At 43.0% G+C, this 22,434-nt stretch overlaps 1 protein-coding gene across 8 annotated transcripts in view; it reads left to right on the top strand.

The window, feature by feature from the left end:
- The window catches only part of LOC139409125 (serum response factor-like), a 78,931-nt gene that overhangs the window by 49,864 nt on the left and 6,633 nt on the right, over positions 1-22,434 (top strand). For all 8 annotated transcript variants that reach the window (XR_011634362.1, XR_011634363.1, XR_011634360.1 and 5 more), the window contains exons 3-4: positions 7,124-7,361; positions 21,809-21,970. Coding sequence is in view for 4 of the 8 variants with exons in the window: in XM_071153891.1 (XP_071009992.1) it covers positions 7,124-7,361; positions 21,809-21,970 (400 nt within the window). In the remaining 4 variants the exon portion in view is untranslated. The remainder of the gene's footprint in view (positions 1-7,123; positions 7,362-21,808; positions 21,971-22,434) is intronic.

The following is a 22,434-nucleotide window of genomic DNA, read 5'->3' as shown; positions in this document are numbered from 1 at the left end:
GCATTCGCGTAACAGGCAGTCTCCTCGTGGAGTGCAATGAGAGGCAGGTGGTTAGTGTTGGACTAGTTAACTGTAAGGTTGCAAGATTGAATCCCCCAAGCTGACAATGTGAAAAACTGTCGTTCTGCCCCTGAACGAGGCAGTTTACCCACCGTTCCTAGGCCGTCATTGAAAATAAGAATGTGTTCTTAACTGACTTGCCTAGTTAAATGAAGATTAAATAAAAGGTGTGTAAAAATATTTTTAAAAATTGGTGTCCAAAAATACAGATTTCCGATTGTTAAGAAAATTTGAAATCGGCCATTCCGATTTAATCGGTCGACCTCTAATACAGATATCACTTATTATGGATATCTACATAGCGCATTGATGTGAATCACACTACTGCTCTCTCATTTAGATATTTGTATCTTACGGATTATGGTTGTTGTGGATTGTTGTTCACAAATCTAGAGGGGTATTTGAACCCAATAATGCTTGAATTCAAGAAGTTTAAGTTGCCTAGCAATCTTTGTTTTTGAAACCAGTCGACAGCCAGCGAAAATGTGCTCTTGCAACAGCTGTAAAGTGCCGATCCGAGCCTATGGACTAAAAGTGGGGCTTTTATTGTTCAATCTAATTCATAGTGATAAAAACAATAATCCATGGGCCTAATGGACACATGCTCAAACCTTGAATGAGTAGGTGTGTCCAAACTTTTGACTGGTACTGCATATATCCATTGATTCTTGAATATAACTTCTAAATGCCTCATGAGTTTAGTTCAAAGGTCACACTCCATGAGAACCCAACATATAAACTTGTTTTACTCCAATGTTTGTAAACATTGTAAATGTAAACAAACACCCTATAGCCTCATAACATGGTTAAAACAATAATTTTGTTATCATGAATGGTCAGTCCTTGCATCCATAGCTCTGTCTATTAATCTTAGTGGTAACGTTTTCTCCAGGCCCATCCCTCAGCTTTTTACCAAAACAGAGGCGGGTCGACCATTTCGTTATTGTTTCGTCTGTGGATTGGCCCTTTAAACAGCTGCATATTATCAAGATATTAAAGTGTCGCCAACAAAGGTAAACAATAGGCCTATAGCAAATGTAGAATTTGGCATACATTTTTCACATGTAAATAGCACTTTTCAGTAGTGCTCAAAGCATGCCATTCCATGAGCGCAGCATTTATTTAGCTGCAGCGAAATGTCTCCACACATCAGATAGTGCCCGTTGCATTTTCCTATAAAGATTAGAAGAAAAAACACATACAATTCCATGTACAGATAAATAGTTAAGCAGTTAGATTAAGAATGCACTGTGAATGCAGACAGTTGCAATTCCATTGAATAGGGGATAGTTTAACCAAAATATGCCACGACCTAGAATTGCCTTACATGGAAACCAAACCGGCTGCGCGCGTGCGCTATCGTGCATAAATGTATTTTGTCCCCCTACACCAAACGCGATCACGACATGCAGGTTAAAATATCAAAACAAACTCTGAACCAATGACATTAATTTGGGGACAGGTTGAAAAGCATTAAACATGTATGGCAATTTAGCTAGTTAGCTTGCACTTGCTAGCTAATTTGTCCTGGGATATAAACATTGAGTTATTTTACCTGAAATGCACAAGGTCCTCTACTCCATTTAATCCACACACAAAACAGCCAACCGAATCGTTTCTAGTCATCTCTCCTCTTTCCAGGCTTTTTCATCTTTGAACTTATATGGTGATCACTTTCATAGTATTACCACGACAACCGGCAAAACAGTTTGTCTTTCAATCACCCAAGTGGGTATAACCAATGAGGAGATGGCACGTGGGTACCTGCTTCTATAAACCAATGAGGACATGGGAGAGGCAGGACTTGCACCGCGATCTGCGTCAGAAATAGAAAGGACTTCTGTTTTAGCCTTTTGCATCGCAAACGCTCTTTGGCCCAATAATTGAATAACATGGATTTCTTCATTTATTTTGCGACACTCCTGCACACGACTTGTGGTCAGCATGTTATGTGTATCCCACAAAAAAGGTTCACTTGTTATAAGCTAACTTTTTTAATGATTTTAAGCAAAATTCCCAAAAGTCCTGGGCTTAACTTCCCATGGAAAATGGGATCCTTTGCAACCCGAGCTATGTCTCTCTCTCTCTCTCTCTCTGCCCTGTAATATACTAGGGTGCAGAGGGTGTACTTGTACATTTAGCTGCCTCAAGCTACAGAAACAGAAGATGGGCTCTGCCCTATGGACTGTTCTGGCTCCTCCAAGGCTACTTCTCTCTGTTGTTGTTAGCTGCTGAGGTGGACTATCATGCACAACATTGCTTCTCCAGGTCGGAGGGTAGAACTGCTAAGGGAACTAACTAAGATGACTTGTTTGGAAACAATTACACTGAACAAAAATATAAATGCAACAATTTCTAAGATTTTACTTCAACCACATACTGAATAAAAGGTCTGAATACTTATGTATTGTGTCTACAAACCGGACATGCTGTGGCGATGTTTATATACTCCATCACTCTCCTTCTTGGTCAAATAGCCCTTCCACATCCTGGAGGTGTGATGGGTCATTTTTTTGTTGAAAACAATTGATAGTCGCACTAAGCGCGAACCAGATGGGATGGCGTATCACTGCAGAATGCTGTGGTAGCCATGCTGGTTACGTGTGCCTTGAATTCTAAATAAATGACTGACTGTGTCACCAGCAAAGCACTCCTACACCATCACACATCCTCCTCAATGCTTCACAGTGGGAACCACACATGAGGAGATCATCCGTTCAGTTATTATGCGTCTCACAAAGACACGGCGGTTAGAATCAAAAATCTCACATTTGGACTCATCAGACCAAAGGATAGATTTCCACCGGTCTAATGTCCATTGCTCGTGTTTCTTGGCCCAAGCAAGTCTCTTCTTCTTATTGGTGACCTTTTAATAGGCCTGATTCACACAGTCTCCTCTGAACAGTTGATGTTGAGATGTGTCTTACTTGAACTCTGAAGCATTTATTTAGGCTGCAATTTCTGAGGTTGGTAACTCTAACTTATCCTCTGCAGCCGAGGTAACTCTGGGTTTTCCTTTCCTTTGTCGGTCCCCTTGAGAGCCAGTTTCATCATAGTGCTTGATGGTTTTTGCGACTGCACTTTAAGAAACTTTCAAAGTAATTGAAATGTTCCAAATTGACTGACCTTCATGTCTTAAAGTAATGATGGACTGTCATTTCTCTTTGCTTATTTGAGATGTTCTTGCCATAATATGGACTTGGTAAAAGGCCATCTTCTGTATACCACCCCTACCTTGTCACAACACAACTGACGCACTAAGAAGGAAAGAATTTCCACAAATTAACTTTTAACAAGACACACCTGTTAATTGACCTCCTTGACCTGGAATGCATTTCAATCTCATGAAGCTGGTTGAGAGAAAAGCTGTCATCAAGGGAAAGGGTTGCTACTTTGAAGAATCACAAATATGAAATATATTTTGAGTTGTTTAAAACTTTTTGGGGGTTTACTTCATGAGTCCATGTGTGTTATTTGATCATTTGAATGTATTCACTATTATTATACAATGTACAAAATAGTAAAAATAAAGAAAAACTCTTGAATGAGTAGGTGTGTCCAAACTATGGACTGTGTGTGTGTGTGTGTGTGTGTGTGTGTGTGTACAGTCCATTCGGGAAGTATTCAGACCCCCTTTTCCACATTGTTACGTTACAGCCATTTTCTAAAATGTCTAAATAGTTTTTCTTCTCTTATCAATAGACACAATACCCCATAATGACAAAGCAAAAAGTGTTTTATTTTATTTTGCAAATGTATTACAAATAAAAACTGATATCACATTTACTTAAGTATTGAGACCCTTTACTCAATACTTTGTTGACGCACCTTTGGCAGAGATTACAGCCTCGAGTCTTCTTGGGTATGGCTACAACCTTGGCACACCTGTAGTTTGGGAGTACCCCTCTCTGTAGATCCTCTTGAGCTCTCAGGTTGGATGAGGAGCGTTGCTGCACAGCTTTTTTCAGGTCACTCCAGAGATGTTCTATTGGGTTGAAGTCCGGGCTCTGGCTGGGCCACTCAAGGACATTCGGAGACTTGTCCCAAAGCCAATCCTGAGTCATCTTTGCTGTGTCCTTAGGGTTGTTGTCCTGTTGGAAGGTGAACCTTCGCCCCAGTCTGAGGTCCTGAGCACTTTGGAGCAAGTTTTCATCAAGGATCTCTCTGTACTTTGCTCCGTTCATCTTTCCCTCGATCCTAACTAGTCTCCCAGTCCCTGCAGCTGAAACATCCCCACAGCATGATGCTGCCACCACCATGCTTCACCGTAGGGATGGTGCCAAGTTTCCTCCAGAAGTGACGCTTGGCATTCAGGCCAAAAGGTTCAATCTTGGTTTTGTCAGACCAGAGAATCTTGTTTCTCATGGTCTGAGTCCTTTAGGTGCCTTTTGGCAAACTCCACGCGGGCTGTCGTGCCTTTTACTGAGAAGTGGCTTCCATCTGGCCACTCTACCATAAAGGTCTGATTTGGTGGCGTGCTGCAGAGATGGTTGTCCTTCTGGAAGGTGCTCCCATCTCCACAGAGGAACCCTGGAGCTCTGTCCGAGTGACCATTGGGTTGGTCACCTCCTTGACGAAGGACCTTCTCACCCGATTGATCAATTTGGATGGAAGGCCAGCTCTAGGAAGAGTCTTGGTGTTTCCAAAGTTTTTCCATTTAAGAATGATGGAGGCCACTGTGTTCTTGGGGCCCTTCCCCAGATCTGTGCCTCGACATAATCCTGTCTGGGAGCTCCACGGACAATTCCTTCGACCTCATGGCTTGGTTTTTTTCTCTGACATCCACTGTCAACTGTGGTTCCTTATATTGACAGATGTGTGCCTTTCCAAATCATGTCCCAAACAATTGAATTTACCACAGGTTGACTCCAAGTTGTAGAAACATCAAGGTTGATCAATGGAAACAGGATGCACCTGAGCTCAATTTCTAGTCTTATAGCAAAGAGTTTGAATACTTATGTAAAAAGGTATTTCTGTATTGAATTTTTTATACATTTCAGAAAACCTGTTTGCGCTTTGTCATAATGGGGTATTGTGTATAGATTGAGGGGAAAAAATGATTTAATCCATTTTAGAATAAGGCTGTAACATAACAATGTGAAAAAATGGGAGGGGTCTGAAATACCTTATGCACTCTATATGCACTCTATATGCACTCTATATGTACAGTGCCTTGCGAAAGTATTCGGCCCCCTTGAACTTTTCGACCTTTTGCCACATTTCAGGCTTCAAACATAAAGATATAAAACTGTATTTTTTTTGTGAAGAATCAACAACAAGTGGGACACAATCATGAAGTGGAACGACATTTATTGGATATTTCAAACTTTTTTAACAAATCAAAAACTGAAAAATTGGGCGTGCAAAATTATTCAGCCCCTTTACTTTCAGTGCAGCAAACTCTCTCCAGAAGTTCAGTGAGGATCTCTGAATGATCCAATGTTGACCTAAATGACTAATGATGATAAATACAATCCACCTGTGTGTAATCAAGTCTCCGTATAAATGCACCTGCACTGTGATAGTCTCAGAGGTCCGTTAAAAGCGCAGAGAGCATCATGAAGAACAAGGAACACACCAGGCAGGTCCGAGATACTGTTGTGAAGAAGTTTAAAGCCGGATTTGGATACAAAAAGATTTCCCAAGCTTTAAACATCCCAAGGAGCACTGTGCAAGCGATAATATTGAAATGGAAGGAGTATCAGACCACTGCAAATCTACCAAGACCTGGCCGTCCCTCTAAACTTTCAGCTCATACAAGGAGAAGACTGATCAGAGATGCAGCCAAGAGGCCCATGATCACTCTGGATGAACTGCAGAGATCTACAGCAGAGGTGGGAGACTCTGTCCATAGGACAACAATCAGTCGTATATTGCACAAATCTGGCCTTTATGGAAGAGTGGCAAGAAGGCCATTTCTTAAAGATATCCATAAAACGTGTTGTTTAAAGTTTGCCACAAGCCACCTGGGAGACACACCAAACATGTGGAAGAAGGTGCTCTGGTCAGATGAAACCAAAATGGAACCTTTTGGCAACAATGCAAAACATTATGTTTGGCGTAAAAGCAACACAGCTCATCACCCTGAACACACCATCCCCACTGTCAAACATGGTGGTGGCAGCATCATGGTTTGGCCCTGCTTTTCTTCAGCGGGGACAGGGAAGATGGTTAAAATTGATGGGAAGATGGATGGAGCCAAATACAGGACCATTCTGGAAGAAAACCTGATGGAGTCTGCAAAAGACCTGAGACTGGGATGGAGATTGTCTTCCAACAAGACAATGATCCAAAACATAAAGCAAAATCTACAATGGAATGGTTCAAAAATAAACATATCCAGGTGTTAGAATGGCCAAGTCAAAGTCCAGACCTGATTCCAATCGAGAATCTGTGGAAAGAACTGAAAACTGCTGTTCACAAATGCTCTCCATCCAACCTCACTGAGCTCGAGCTGTTTTGCAAGGAGGAATGGGACAAAATGTCAGTCTCTCGATGTGCAAACCTGATAGAGACATACCCCAAGCGACTTACAGCTGTAATCGCAGCAAAAGGTGGCGCTACAAAGTATTAACTTAAGGGGGCTGAATAATTTTGCACGCCCAATTTTTCAGTTTTTGATTTGTTAAAAAAGTTTGAAATATCCAATAAATGTCGTTCCACTTCATGATTGTGTCCCACTTGTTTTATACAGTTTTATATCTTTATGTTTGAAGCCTGAAATGTGGCAAAAGGTCGCAAAGTTCAAGGGGGCCGAATACTTTCGCAAGGCACTGTATATGGAGGAAACTAGCTACCTGCTGAGACTAAAGCAATGGTAATTGCTTGGTTATGAACGTCCTCTCTACCCCACTAGCTCTAGTGAATGGTGCTGCCTTGGAGTAAGGTTTGTGGAATAAAATATTTATGTGACTCACTCAACATGATATGATTTGTTAGTAAGTTGTTTTTAGTCCAGCGTATAAGAGCCCAAAATCCCCCAAAATAATAAAATCTGTAGAATGCATGAATCTTGCTATTTTGACAGCCACACTCATAATGCATATTGTTTGTCCTTCCCCAGGACCAGCTAAAGCCTGCGTTTACAGTGGCCAGCCTCCCGGGCACCAGCAGTACCCACGCACCTACGGCACCCACCACATCCACCACCATGCAGGTTAGCAGCGGGCCCTCCTTCCCCATCACCAACTACCTGGCTCCCATCTCCGCTAGCAGCAACGTCAACGGCACAGTCCTCAAGACCACCGGTGCCTCCGGAGGGCAGGTCATGCAGCTGCCCAGCGGCTTTACCTTCATGTCAGGTACCTACAGCAGGAGAGACACTGGCCTTTATGCTATGCTATACATTACTATAATGTAATTAAGCAATAAGGCCTGAGTGGGTGTTGCATATTGGCAATTATAAACTGGGTGGTTCGAGCCCTGAATGCTGATTGGCTGACAGCTGTGGTATATCAGACCGTATACCACGGGTATGACAAAACATTTATTTTTACTGCTCTAATTACCTTGGTAAGTAGTTTATAATAGCAATAAGGAACCTTGGGGGTTTGGCCGATATACCATGGCTAAGGGCTGTGTCCAGGAACTCTGCAATGCGTTGTGCGTAAGAACAGCCCATAGCCGTGGTATATTGGCCATATACCACACCCCCTCGTGCCTTATTGCTTAATTATACCTGTTCTTAGCCACGACGTGAAGCGGGATACCTTATCGCCCCAACAATTGTATATGCATCGGTTGAAGCTCAATGTTAAATTCAAATGTCCCTACCATCATATCTAAGCCAATATGTCACCAATGTCGAGGAAATTTCCAAAATCGACTTGATTGGAAGAACACAAAAGATTATTCACCTCTCGTCATGATCCGTCCTGCCATTACTGAGAATCACTATACCAGATTTTTGACAGGGTCGATAGCATTAGGGTCATCAGACAATTGTTTTGCCCAAACCTAGCTCAAATTCTAGAAGTGGGATTAAAAGCAGGCTACAGCATCCATAAGGTGACAATTAGACTTGGATCCATTTTGACTGAATACGTTTGTCGGTTCAACCGTTTTTATTAAATTTATAATTTTTCGCTCTCGTGGACATTTCAGACCAACAATGTGTTACTGGTTTGTAGCATTTCTGACAATGCTAACATATTTTCAGCCGAATCTCAGAGTTCTAAAACCGGGACCAACAACTTGGTTGCTGCACAACAGCTGCAGCTAGCTAGTAGCAGCTGTAGCTAGCTAACACCAGTAGAAGAGAAGCAAGCTACAAGCAAAGGAGACTAGATAGCTAGGTATATTTAGCTATGGAAGGTTTTTCATATGGCTGAAGTCATCTGTGTAAACTAAATCAGAGCACAAACAAATAAGCTAGCGAACATCCTTGGCTGCTAGCCAGTAGTTACAAGCCAACGAAACTCTACTATAGCTGTATAGATCGTGCACCAACCACAACTCAATGTTGACAATATTTCCTAGCTAGCTATAGTACATTCTTCCATAAAGCTTCGCTGTCTAGCTAAGTAAAGTTTATAGTCAACACCAAACACTTAACTTATAAAACATGGAATAGGCATTGCTCATCAAGCTACTCCGGCATGATAAACTGGCTAGATAGCCTCCACTTTTCTGGGAAGGCTTTCCACTATTAGTGTGGAAAAGCCTTCCCAGATTTATCTGTTGGACTGCCAGATGGTGAAGTGTGATTCATCACTCCAGAGAATGCGTTTCCACTTTTCCAGAATCTAATGGCGGTGAGCTTTACACCACTTCAGCCGACGCTTGGCATTATGCATGATGATTTGTAGGCTTGTGTGCAGCTGCTCGGCCATGTAAACCCATTTCATTAAACACCCGACGAACAGTTCTTGTCCTGATGTTGCTTCCAGAGCCAGTTTGTGACTCGGTAGTGAGTGTTGCAACCGAGGACAGACGATTTTTCTGCGCTTCAGCACTCGGCGTTCCCATTCTGTCAGCTTGTGTGGCCTACCACTTGACGATTGAGGCATTGTTGGTCCTAGGCGTTACAACTTCACAATAACAGCAATTACAGTTGACCGGGATAGCTCTAGCAGGGCATACATTTTGCAAACTGACTTGTTGGGAAGGTGGCATCCTATGATGTTGCCACATTGAAAGTCACTGAGCTCCTCAGTACGGGCTATTCTACTGCATGGCTGTGTGCTCGATGTTATACATCTGTCAGCAATGGGTGTGGCTGAAATAGCCAAATCACTGATTTTCCAAATGTTAAAGTTTGGTTCCTTTTATGTTCTGAATGAAAGGTGAAAAAAAAAGTATTTTCAGGAAGTTTAAAATGTATTTTACGAACGTTGAAAATACGTATTTTCCGTATGTTGATATTGGGTTAATTTTCAGTTCTGAATGAATGTTAAATACTTTCTCTAAATGTATTTTTTAAATATTTTTTTATACCCCGTTTTTCTCCCCAATTTCGTGAGATCCAATTGTCCCATTGCTGCAACTCCCTTACAGACTCAGGAGAAGCGAAGGTCGAGAGCCGTGCGTCCTCCAAAACACAACCCAGCCAAGCAGAACTGCTTCTTGACACACTGCTCGCTTAACCCGGAAGCCTGCCGCAATGTGTCAGAGGAAACACCGTACACCTGGCGACTGTGTCAGCATGCATTGTACCCGGCCCGCCACAGGAGTCGCTAGTACACGATGGGACAAGAACATCCCTGCCGGCCAAACCCTCCTCTAACCCGGATGACGCTGGGCCAATTGTGCGCTGCCCCATGGGTCTCCCGGTCGCGGCTGGCTGCGACAAAGCCTGGACTCGAACCAGGATCTCTGGTGACGCAGCTAGCACTGCGTTGCAGTGCCTAACACAGAACCCAAACCGGCTGCGCGCATACATTTATTTTGTCCCCCCACACCAAACCCGATCACGACACACAGGTTAGAATATCAAAACAAACTCTGAACTAATTACAGTGGGGCAAAAAAGTATTTACTCAGCCAGCAATTGTGCAAGTTCTCCCACAAATTACAGGCCTGTAATTTTCATCATAGGTACACTTCAACTATGACAGACAAAATGAGAAAAAAAATTCCTGAAAATCACATTGTAGGATTTTTAATGAATTTATTTGCAAATTATGGTGGAAAATAAGTATTTGGTCAATAACAAAAGTTTATCTCAATACTTTGTTATATAGAGGTCAAACGTTTTCTGTAAGTCTTCACAAGGTTTTCACACACTGTTGCTGGTATTTTGTGCCCATTCCTCCATGCAGATCTCCTCTAGAGCAGTGATGTTTTGGGGCTGTTGCTGACACGGACTTTCAACTCCCTCCAAAGATTTTCTATGGGGTTGAGATCTGGAGACTGGCTAGGCCACTCCAGGACCTTGAAATGCTTCTTAAGAAGCCACTCCTTTGTTGCCCGGGCGGTGTGTTTGGGATCATTGTCATGCTGAAAGACCCAGCCACGTTTCATCTTCAATGCCCTTGCTGATGGAAGGAGGTTTTCACTCAAAATTTCACGATACATGGCCCCATTCATTCTTTCCTTTACACATATCAGTCGTCCTGGTCCCTTTTGCAGAAAAACAGCCCCAAAGCATGATGTTTCCACCCCCATGCGTCACAGTAGGTATGGTGTTCTTTGGATGCAACTCAGCATTCTTTCTCCTCCAAACACGACGAGTTGAATTTTTACCAAAATGTTATATTTTGGTTTCATCTGACCATACGACATTCTCCCAATCTTCTTCTGGATCATCCAAATGCTCTCTAGCAAACTTCAGACGGGCCTGAACATGTACTGGCTTAAGCAGGGGGACACGTCTGGCACTGCAGGATTTGAGTCCCTGGCGGCGTAGTGTGTTACTGGTGGTAGGCTTTGTTACTTTGGTCCCAGCTCTCTGCAGGTCATTCACTAGGTCACCCCGTGTGGTTCTGGGATTTTTGCTCACCGTTCTTGTGATCATTTTGACCCCACGGGATGAGATCTTGCATGGAGCCCCAGATCGAGGGAGATTATCAGTGGTCTTGTATGTCTTCCATTTCCTAATAATTGCTCCCACAGTTGATTTCTTCAAACCAAGCTGCTTACCTACTGCAGGTTCAGTCTTCCCAGCCTGGTGCAGGTCTACAATTTTGTTTCTGGTGTCCTTTGACAGCTCTTTGGTCTTGACCATAGTGGAGTTTGGAGTGTGACTGTTTGAGGTTGTGGACAGGTGTCTTTTATACTGATAACAAGTTCAAACAGGTGCCATTAATACAGATAACGAGTGGAGGACAGAGGAGCCTCTTAAAGAAGAAGTTACAGGTCTGTGAGCGCCAGAAATATTGCTTGTTTGTAGGTGACCAAATACTTATTTTCTACCATAATTTGCAAATAAATTCATTAAAAATCCTACAATGTGATTTTCTGGATTTTTTTTCTCATTTTGTCTGTGATAGTTGAAGTGTACCTATGATATACATTACAGGCCTCTCATCTTTTTAAGTGGGAGAACTTGCACAATTGGTGGCTGACTAAATACTTTTTTGCCCCACTGTATATTAATTTGAGCACCGGTCAAAAAGCATTAAACATTTATGGCAATTTTGCTAGTTAGCTTGCACTTGCTAGCTAATTTGTCCTATTTATCTAGCTTGATGTTGCTAGCTAATTTGTCCTGGGATATAAAAACGGAGTTGTTGTTTTACCTGAAATGCACAAGATCCTCTACTCCGCCAATTAATCCACACATAAAACGGTCAACCAAATCGTTTCTAGTTCTCTCTTCCTTCCAGGCCTTTTCTTCTCTTGACAACTTTCATAAATTAGGTGCATTACCGCCACTGACCTCGTTCGTCTTTCAGTCACCCACGTGAGTATAACCAATGAGGAGCCTGCGCGTGGGTACCTGCTTCTATAAACCAATGAGGAGATGGGAGAGGCAGGACTTGCAGCGTGATCTGCATCAGAAATAGAACTGATTTCTATTTTAGCCCTTGGCAACTCGAGCAGTGTGGGTGCAATAATTTGATAACATAGATTTCTAAATCGCGCCTGCGACGTGAGCGGTGTGGTCAGCCTGTTAGACCACTGCACCACTTGGGAGGCCTTTCTAAATGTTTTTACTGTAATGTACTGCACTCTGCTGTGCTCTACTGCAGTGGTTCTCAAACTTCTCCTCGGAGACCCTAATCGTTTCATTTTTTTTCTGTACCTCTGAACTAGCTATTCAAGAGCTTGAGGATTTAGTACACCTTATTCAACTTGTCAACGATCACTGGAATAGATCAATTACATTGAACTGCCTGGGGTCCCTATGGAGAGTTTTGAGAACCACTACTGAACTATGCTGTGCTGTCCAAACTTGTGCTGTCCAAACATGGATGTCTATGATTGGTTCAGATTTAAACATCCGTGGACGAGATTCCCTAAAAACAAGTTAGGAGAACATACGCAGCAGGTTAGAATTAACACTGCAGGTTAGGTGAATTGGGTTTAGCGAAAATGCTCTCTATTGATATTCACACCCTCCCCTCTTTAAAGTGAGAATCCATATGTTTTACAAACATGCAAATAGCCATGTCTATGAAGTAATAGCCAGGGCTCGTTTTCATGATAGTGATGGAACTTAAGGTTACGAGTGTTTTAACGATGCATCGTTTCTATAAAGGCCGCAAAAATCGCATGCGTTTCCCAAAACATCACGTAGGGAGAACCTTCAGTAAGTGCGTTGTTAGAGCATATGTCGATACTGATAAGATCAAAAGAAAGGCGGCACTGCTCTTGGATCAGCGTTCTCCATTCAAATGTTACCTTAACATTCAATTCTGACAATGGATCAGCTCCTAGAAATAAATGATCACCTTCAGAAAGTATTCATGCCCCTCCACATTTTGTGTTACAGCCTGAATTCATAAATGGATTTAATTGATGTTGTTTCTCGCCCATCTACACACAATACCACACAATGACAAAGTTAAAACATGTTTTTAGAATTATTTTGCAAATTTATTGAAAATGAAATACAAAAATATCTCATTTACATAAGTATTCACACCCCCGAGTCAATACATTAGAATCACCTTTTGCAGCGATTACAACTGTGAATCTGGGTAATTCTCTTAGCTTTGCACACCTGGGTTGTACAATATTTGCACATCATTATTTAAAACATTCTTCAAGCTCTGTGAAGTTAGTTGTTGATCATTGTTAGACAGCCATTGAAGTCTTGCCATAGATTTTAAATCTGATTTAACCAGGAACATTCAATGTCAAATTGGTAAGCAATTTGTGTATATTTGGCCATGTTTTAGGTTACTGTCCTGCTGAAAGGTGCATTTGTCTCCCAGTATCTGTTGGAAAACAGACTAAACCAGGTTTTCCTCTACGATTTTGCCTGTGTGTAGCGCTATTCCATTTATTTTTATCCTGGAAAAACTCCCTAGTCCTTGCCAATGACAAGCATATCCATAACATGATGCAGCCGCCGCCATGCGTGAAAATATTAAGCGTGGTACTCAGTGACGTGTTGTATTGGATTTGCCCCCAACATAACGCTTTGTATTCAGGACAAAAAGTAATTTTCTTTGCCAAATCATTTGCAGTTTTACTTTAGTGCCTTATTGCATACATGTTTTGGAATATTTTTATTCTGTACAGGTTTCCTTCTTTTCACTCTGTCATTTAGGTTAGTATTGTGGAGTAACTACAGTTGTTGATCCATCCTGTCACGTTCTGACCATCGTTCGTGTGTGTTTTCCTTGTTTTAGTGTTGGTCAGGACGTGAGCTGGGTGGGCATTCTATGTTGGATGTCTTGTTTGTCTATTTCTATGTCTGGCCTGATATGGTTCTCAATCAGAGGCAGGTGTTAGTCATTGTCTCTGATTGGGAACCATATTTAGGTAGCCTGGGTTTCACTGTGTGTTTGTGGGTGATTGTCCTTAGTGTCCTCTGTGTTAGTTTGGGGGGGCTAACAGGGAGTATGGCTACGCCAGGTAGGAGACCTGCGCAAACTCCCTGTGCTTACCGGGGGGCTAGAGAGACCGGGCAGGCACCGTGTTATGCTGTGGTGCGCACGGTGTCTCCAGTGCGGGTGCATAGCCCGGTGCGGTACATTCCAGCTCCGCGTATCGGCCGGGCTAGAGTGAGCATCGAGCCAAGTGCCATGAAGCCGGCTCTACGCATCTGGTCCCAAGTGCGTCTCCTTGGGCCGGCTTACATGGCACCAGCCTTGCGCTCGGTGTCTCCGGTTCGCCTGCATAGCCCAGTGCGGGCTATTCCACCTCGCCGCACTGGCAGGGCGACCGTGAGCATTCAACCAGGTAAGGTTGGGCAGGCTCGGTGCTCAAGAGCTCCAGTGCGCCTGCACGGTCCGGTCTACCCAGTACCACCTCCACACCCCAGCCCTCCGGTAGCAGCTCCCCGCACCAGGCTTCCTGTGCGTGTCCTCGGCCCAGTACCACCAGTGCCAGCACCACGCATCAGGCCTACAGTGCGCGTAGCCTGTCCAGCGCTGCCAGAGCCTTCCTCCTCTTCAGCGCTGCCGGAGTCTCTCGCCTATCTAGCGCTGTCAGAGCCTTCCTCTACAGCGCTGCCGGAGTCTCCCGCCTGTTCAGAGCTGCCAGTCTGCAAGGAGCTGCCAGTCTGCAAGGAGCTGCCAGTCTGCATGGAGCTGCCAGTTTGCAAGGAGCCGCCAAAGCTGCCAGTCTGCAAGGAGCCGCCAGAGCTGCCAGTCTGCAAGGAGCCGCCAGAGCTGCCAGTCTGCAAGGAGCCGCCAGTCAGCATGGAGCAGCCAGGGCCGCCAGTCAGCATGGAGCAGCCAGGGCCGCCAGTCAGCATGGAGCAGCCAGGGCCGCCAGTCAGCATGGAGCAGCCAGGGCCGCCAGTCAGCATGGAGCAGCCAGGGCCGCCAGTCAGCATGGAGCAGCCAGGGCCGCCAGTCAGCATGGAGCAGCCAGAGTCGCCAGTCAGCATGGAGCAGCCAGTCAGCATGGAGCAGCCAGAGCTGCCAGTCAGCATGGAGCAGCCAGAGCTGCCAGTCAGCATGGAGCAGCCAGAGCTGCCAGTCAGCATGGAGCAGCCAGAGTTGCCAGTCAGCATGGAGCAGCCAGAGTTGCCAGTCAGCATGGATGGAGCAGCCAGAGTTGCCAGTCAGCATGGATGGAGCAGCCAGAGTTGCCAGTCAGCATGGATGGAGCAGCCAGAGTTGCCAGTCAGCCAGACTCTTCCAGATCTACCAGTCAGCCAGACTCTTCCAGATCTGCCAGTCAGCCAGACTCTTCCAGATCTGCCAGTCAACCAGACTCTTCCAGATCTGCCAGTCAACCAGACTCTTCCAGATCTGCCAGTCAACCAGACTCTTCCAGATCTGCCAGTCAACCAGACTCTTCCAGATCTGCCAGTCAACCAGACTCTTCCAGATCCGCCAGTCAGCCAGGATCCGCTATTCAGCCAGGATCTTCCAGATCCGCCAGTCAGCCAGGAACTGCCAGTCAGCCGGGATCTGCCAGAACTGCCAGCCAGCCGGGATCTGCCAGAGCCAACTACCTGCCTGGGCTTCCTCTCAGTGCTGAGCTTCCTCTCAGTGCTGAGCTTCCTCTCAGTCCCGAGCTACCCCTCAGTCCCGAGCTACCCCTCAGTCCCGAGCTGCCCCTCTGTCCCGAGCCGCCATTAAGGGGGGTCGCCTATCTAGGGACGCTAAGGAGGTGGACTAAAACTATTATGGAGTGGGGTCCACGTCCAGCGCCAGAGCCGCCACCGCGGACAGATGCCCACCCACACCCTCCCCTATAGGTTTAAGTTGTGCGTCCGGAGTCCGCACCTTGGAGGGGGGGTACTGTCACGTTCTGACCATCGTTCGTGTGTGATTTCCTTGTTTTAGTGTTGGTCAGGACGTGAGCTGGGTGGGCATTCTATGTTGGATGTCTTGTTTGTCTATTTCTATGTCTGGCCTGATATGGTTCTCAATCAGAGGCAGGTGTTAGTCATTGTCTCTGATTGGGAACCATATTTAGGTAGCCTGGGTTTCACTGTGTGTTTGTGGGTGATTGTCCTTAGTGTCCTCTGTGTTAGTTTGCACCAGTTTAGGCTGTTTCGGTTTTCACATTCCGTTTATTGTTTTTGTAAAGTTTGTGTTTCTTTATTATTAAATAAACATGGATTGCAATAGCCACGCTGCATTTTGGTCCGACTATCCTTCACACCTAGAAAACCGTTACACATCCTCTGTTTTGTCACAGCCATTAAACTCTAACTGTATTACAGGTGGAATATGCAGAAATCGCTTTGCCATTTCCTGGTTGCTAAAATTCTAATAGTGGCCTAACTTCAGTTTATGTGACAAAACAAGCAAGTATAGTGTAGAGAATCATTGTCCCATGTAAACCGCTGTGAAGTATATATATTTTTTGTCTTACAGGGGCAGTGTTGTATTTTGAGATGGGCTTGAACAAGCTAAATAGCCAATATGCAGAGGGTAGCATAATTTGTCTGATTCTCTGTAATAATGTTATGGGAATAATAATGCATTTTATTTTGGAAAGTGGTTTATTGCATCAAACAACATTTTCAGTCACCTCCTTGTCTGAAGGACAAGTAGATATCAGGTAAATGTCAAGACCTGCGTGTTTTTTTTCTTCAAATGTCTCATGGAATGTAGGTATACATTTAACTCCACACATTGGCTGCTACTGTAGGCTGAATGATATAACTGATTTGTCCGTGTTAAAATGATATGGGATGCATTTTATCCATCGTTTTTCTATGGTAGGCCACTCTAGTAGGCCTACATTTTGATCAAATAGCCACAGTAGCCTACTTGGCCACTGTTAAAACTAACTTTAAAAATAATACTACCAACCCATCCTCTTCGGAGGACAAATCTTTGAAAAAATGAAGAGAAAACAACCTAAATAATATCATAAGACCAGTCCTTTTTTAATGTCCATTACATGCAAGACATATTTCATGTTGTCCTCATTATATCCTGTTGTATTCCTGACAAAAAAAAGGTAGAAGGAAAAAGGAACATAGATTTTAATGACTGCAAGTAAAAATATGTCTTGGGTATTCCTTTATGGGCAGCCTAAGTTTAACTTACAATCGACTCTGACACAGCCATGGCACGATAGCCAAAAATACATGCTGTACTGACAATCCAGAGTGAGTAAACCTGTAAAACCAACCCTCTCTCAACCCACACACATTTTGTTTTTATTCCAGGGTCGTTGCTCTATCACCATAGCATTAATAGCTTTTATATAAATATATAATATACCTTTCTCTCACTTAGAGAAGTGCTTCCATAAGCCAGTTACTGTAATGTGCTACCGTTAAATTTAATCACTTTATCCCAGTGTTAACCAGCCTGCCACACACTAGAGACAACAACCCTGTTGACAATACCCAATCCATTTGCTGGTGTGTATCGGAACAATAATCCTCATTTACATGTTTTACATTGAGATTTATTTTTTTAAATGTAAAAGAGTAATAACACCAATTATTTTAGGAGCATATAGGCCTATTCCAATAAAGAACCTAGGCAGGTTTTTCATTATATAATCCTTTGTCCTAGCCCTATAATAAATCTATTCATATTTATTAAGTTTTATCTTAAAAGCAAATCGTTCCGATTCACATCGTCGAACAAGAGCCCCACTATAGAAAAGGGAAAGGAAATGGGGTCTACCTAGTCAGTTGTACAACTGAATGCATTCAACTGAAATATGTCTGCCGCGTTTAACCCAACCCCTCTCAATCAGAGAGGTGCTGGGGGCTGCCATAATTGACAGCCACGTCTTCAGAGCCCGGGGAACAGTGGGCTAACTGCCTTGCTCAGGTCAGAATGACAGGTTTTTACCTTGTCAGGTCGGGGATTCGATCCAGCAACTTTTCGGTTACTGGCCCAACGCTCTAACCACTATATATAACAGCTTTTAAGTCATAGTATACCCGACCTCTACAATTAGGCCATGTATCATATCAAACTAAAAAAACAACCTTGGTATTTCTAATGTATAATCTTCAAATTAAATAAATACAAATTCATAAAGAAAAAAGGTAATCCTTACCCATCTTCGCCTTCCCTTAAATCTAAACCTAATATTACGTCCATATAGTCCAAAATTCAATATAGCCTAAATAGAAAAAGGCTAAGTTCATCATACCCATTCTGCATTACCATAAATCCAACTTTATTTGAAGTCCATGTTTCCATACTGCATGAATAAACATAAATTAAGTTGTTCATGTAAAAATGATTGCGGTAAAAAACAAATGAATCCATATTTGTACTGTGTAATGCAGTGCAAATATGTATCGGGACTACTTCAACAACAGGGGGTAGCTATATCACTCACAGCCATGTTGTAATCTTCCAAGTCCTTGAACATTTGGTTATTTACATATCATTTATCGACCACTAGACGAACATTCTGCTTCTCTGCTTGGAGCCTTTTGATATTGGGGTACAGGGCACGTCGTCTCCACTATTTCATGGGGAAATTGTTCATTAATAGAGAATGGGGTGTTCTTCAATTCCCTACCCTGTGTTGTAACAAGGCAATTTTCATTTTGTAGTGGGTTAGCATAGCTACGATCGGACGGGACCTTCCCCTCTGCTCTGCCACCGAAACGATGTGCCCTTTTGAAAATCAATGGTTTCCACCTGTTCGTCCATCATTTTGAGATTACGTTTCATGAACACCATGACTTTTTCCTCCGTTGACTGATAGTTTTTGTTTTCATCCTCCTTTATTCCCATTATAACAATATAATTTTCCATACTTCTGCTCTTTAGATCAAGTAATTCGGCTTTCATTGTTTTATTTTCATACCGTAGCTCTCAGTAGAGTCCACGGTAGTTTTCAATGTCTTATTATCCGCTCATATTTCTTCCATTTTATTACTGTAACCCATTCCTGTTTTTAAGACCTCAACCTTCCCCAGTAGCACAGGTAATATATCCAGTTTTATAACTGCTCGTTCATACTTGTAAGCAATGCTATCTTCTGGAGGCAGAGTTATAAAAACGTCCCCTTCCGGTGTTAAATTTGGAATTTTAGACGGCGGCTTCCCTTCAGTTTCGCTCGCAGAACTCGAGGAAGGGTCTTCTCTTGTTCACTTCGATGTATCCATTTCTTTTTTCGAGCATATCAAAATGCTGCTCAATAAATAGTTCCAGATTCTCTATATTATCCAGAATGCTTTTTTCATAGTTATCAGCTAATCCTCCATTTTTGTGATTAAAACTTCTTAGGGCTGAGATCCCGTTAACGGGATCGATATGACAACAGCCAGTGAAAGTGCAGGGCGCCAAATTCAAACAACAGAAATCTCATAATTAAAATTACTCAAACATGCAAGTATCTTATACCATTTTAAAGGTAATCTTGTTGTTAATCCCACCACAGTGTCCGATTTCAAATAGGCTTTACAGCGAAAGCACCACAAACGATTATGTTAGGTCAGAGCCAAGTCACAGATAAACAGCCATTTATCCAGCCAAAGAGTGGAGTCACAAAAATCAGAAATAGAGAGAGAATTAATAACTAACCTTTGATCTTCATCAGATGACACTCATAGGACTTCATGTTACACAATGCATGTATGTTTTGTTCGGTAAAGTTTATATTTATATCAAAAAATCTCATTATACATTGGCGCGTTAGGTTCAGTAGTTTCAAAAACAACCGGTAATTTTGCAGAGAGCCACATCAATTTCCATAAATACTCGTAATAAACATTGATCAAAGATACAAGTGTTACACATGGAATTTTAGATCCACTTCTCCTTCATGCAACTGTTGTGTCAGATTTCAAAAAAGCTTTACGGAAAAAGCAAACTATGCAATAATCTGAGTACGGCGCTCAGAGCCCAACAAGCCAAAAAGATATCCGCCATATTGTGCAGTCAACAGAAGTCAGAAATAACATTATAAATATTCACTTACCTTTGATGATCTTCATCAGAATGCACTCCCAGGAATCCCAGTTCCACAATAAATGTTTGATTTATTCATTTATGTCCAAATAGCTACTTTTGTTAGTGCGTTTTGTAAACAAATTCAAAGTCACGAAGCGCGTTCACTAGGAGCAGAAGAAATGTAAAAAAGTTCAGTTACAGTCCGTAGAAACATGTCAAACGATGTATAGAATCAATCTTTAGGATGTTTTTAACATAAATCTTTAATAATGTTCCAACCGGAGAATTCCTTTGTCTTCAGAAAAGCAATGGAATGTGAATGCGCGTGACCAGCTCGTGGCTGCTGGCAGACCTCCGACTCATTCCCCTCTATCATTCAGCCCCCCTTCAAAGGGGAAGCCTCAAGCAAGTTTCTAAAGACGGTTGACATCTAGTGGAAGCCTTAGGAAGTGCAACATGACGAATATCTCACTGTATCTTCAATAGGGGCTGAGTTGAAAATCGACCAACCTCAGATTTCCCACTTCCTGGTTGGATTTTTTCTCAGGTTTTTCACCTGCCATATGAGTTCTGTTATACTCACAGACATCATTCAAACAGGTTTAGAAACTTCAATGTTTTCTATCCAAATATACTAATAATATGCATATATTAGTAACTGGGACTGAGGAGCAGGCTGTTTACTCTGGGCACCTTATTCATCCAAGCTACTCAATACTGCCCCCAGCCATAAGAAGTTAACTAACTAAGTGCCTACAACGCTGGCGTGGGTACATGGCGTGGGTACAGCCTCAGTGTTCACAGTAAACACGAGCTGGAAGTTGTACAGAATTTTCACAACATTCAAGTTTGCGCTTAGCAGACCTGTTTGGTTCTAGGGTATTTGAAAATAGTTTAAAATAGTATTTATAGGAAATTATTTAAATACTTCAAAATGTATTTGCTGATTTGGTTATTATTTAAAAATATATATAATTTGAAAAAATATATACAAATACTTGATTAAGCATGTATTTGAACCCAGATTTGGTCCGTCAACATGATTTCAATTTGAATCATCTTGCCACGACGTCGAGGTGGTTTGTGGCAGTAGCGTGACTTGCGTTTCCACTTAAACAGCTGTTTATATTTTTCTGCGTTTCACATCTCCAGGAAGCCCTTTCAGCTTGGTTATATTTGACATGTATTACAAAGCCCCAGTATCCACGAAGGGAACATCTACATCCAATGGGCTCATGCCTTTGATTTTCATTCTAGAAGAGGAATAATTAGGAGGTCCAACACAATGGCCATCCCCGAGTCGGCTGCCGATCTCTGCCTATAATTGGTCATGAATATTCAGTGAAGATTAGGCAGTTCAATTGTGAAATTATCATTTATTTTTAATTCATGGAGCCCCTGCTCAAACAGAGCCAGATGTGCCCCTTGTAATAGGATTTGCTATATTGATATTAAAAGAGATCAAATTAGTACAGGAGGTCCAGGTCTACTAGTAAAAATTACCATCAATTTAAGACATGAAATGGTAGCTGCTGTTACAGCCATGTAATACTGGGAAATAACCACCTTAAAGCTTAAGAAGTCTTAGTTTGATTTAAATAAAGGTAAAAAAAAAGGTAAAAAAAATGGTTCATGTAGTGGTGCAATCACGGACATTCTAAAGTATTGTTGTTGCCCTTGTTGTGATGTCTGCTTGTAGTGATAGTGTGGCTAACCGACTGAGTAGCGCAGAGATGTTGTTCTGGGTCCCGACGTAGCAGAGCTTTGTCTCCGGCTTCTTTTCTCTCCCATTATGACAGCAGGCTGAATCTCTCTCACTCTCTCACTCACTCATCCTTTTTTCCCTCCTGCAGCAGGCACTTCTCTCCCTCCCGGCACCCCCACCATTCCGCTCAGCCAGCTGCACCAGCACACCCTGGCCATCCCGGGACAGCGGGGCCAGAAGCTCACCGCATCACAACTGACACAGCAGGGCCAGCAGGCCGTCTTCCGATTCCCCGCTGCAGTCTCCCTAGGTCAGTCTGTCGAGAGAAAGAGACTAGTCTGTGTCTGTTGAGAGACTAGTTTGTCTGTAGGTCGACAGAGACAAGTTTTCCCCTTCTTCTATTAATGGGTAAGCGGGCATCCCGGAGCTCTGTAAGGGAAGTCCCTGCCCCCAGTTGATTTTTGAGATTCGCAGGATGATAAGGTTGGTGTCTTGTGGGCTTTATAAAACACATTTGGGGGGGGGGGGGGGGGGGGGGGGGGGGTTGGGTATAGGCCTGTCTGTCTGGCTGCAGAGGGGGGTGTACAGTTGTGGCCAAAAGTTTTGAGAATGACACAAATATTAATTTCCACAAAGTTTGCTGCTTCAGTGTCTATAGATTTTTTTGTCTGATGTTACTATGGAATACTGAAGTATAATTACAAGCATTTCGTAAATGTCAAAGGCTTTTATTGACAATTACAGGATGTTGATGCAAAGAGTCAATATTTGCAG

This window comes from Oncorhynchus clarkii, chromosome 1, assembly GCF_045791955.1.
Source record: "Oncorhynchus clarkii lewisi isolate Uvic-CL-2024 chromosome 1, UVic_Ocla_1.0, whole genome shotgun sequence".
In the NCBI taxonomy this organism is placed as follows: Eukaryota; Metazoa; Chordata; class Actinopteri; order Salmoniformes; family Salmonidae; genus Oncorhynchus; species Oncorhynchus clarkii.
This window is presented reverse-complemented; position numbering and strand designations above follow the sequence as displayed.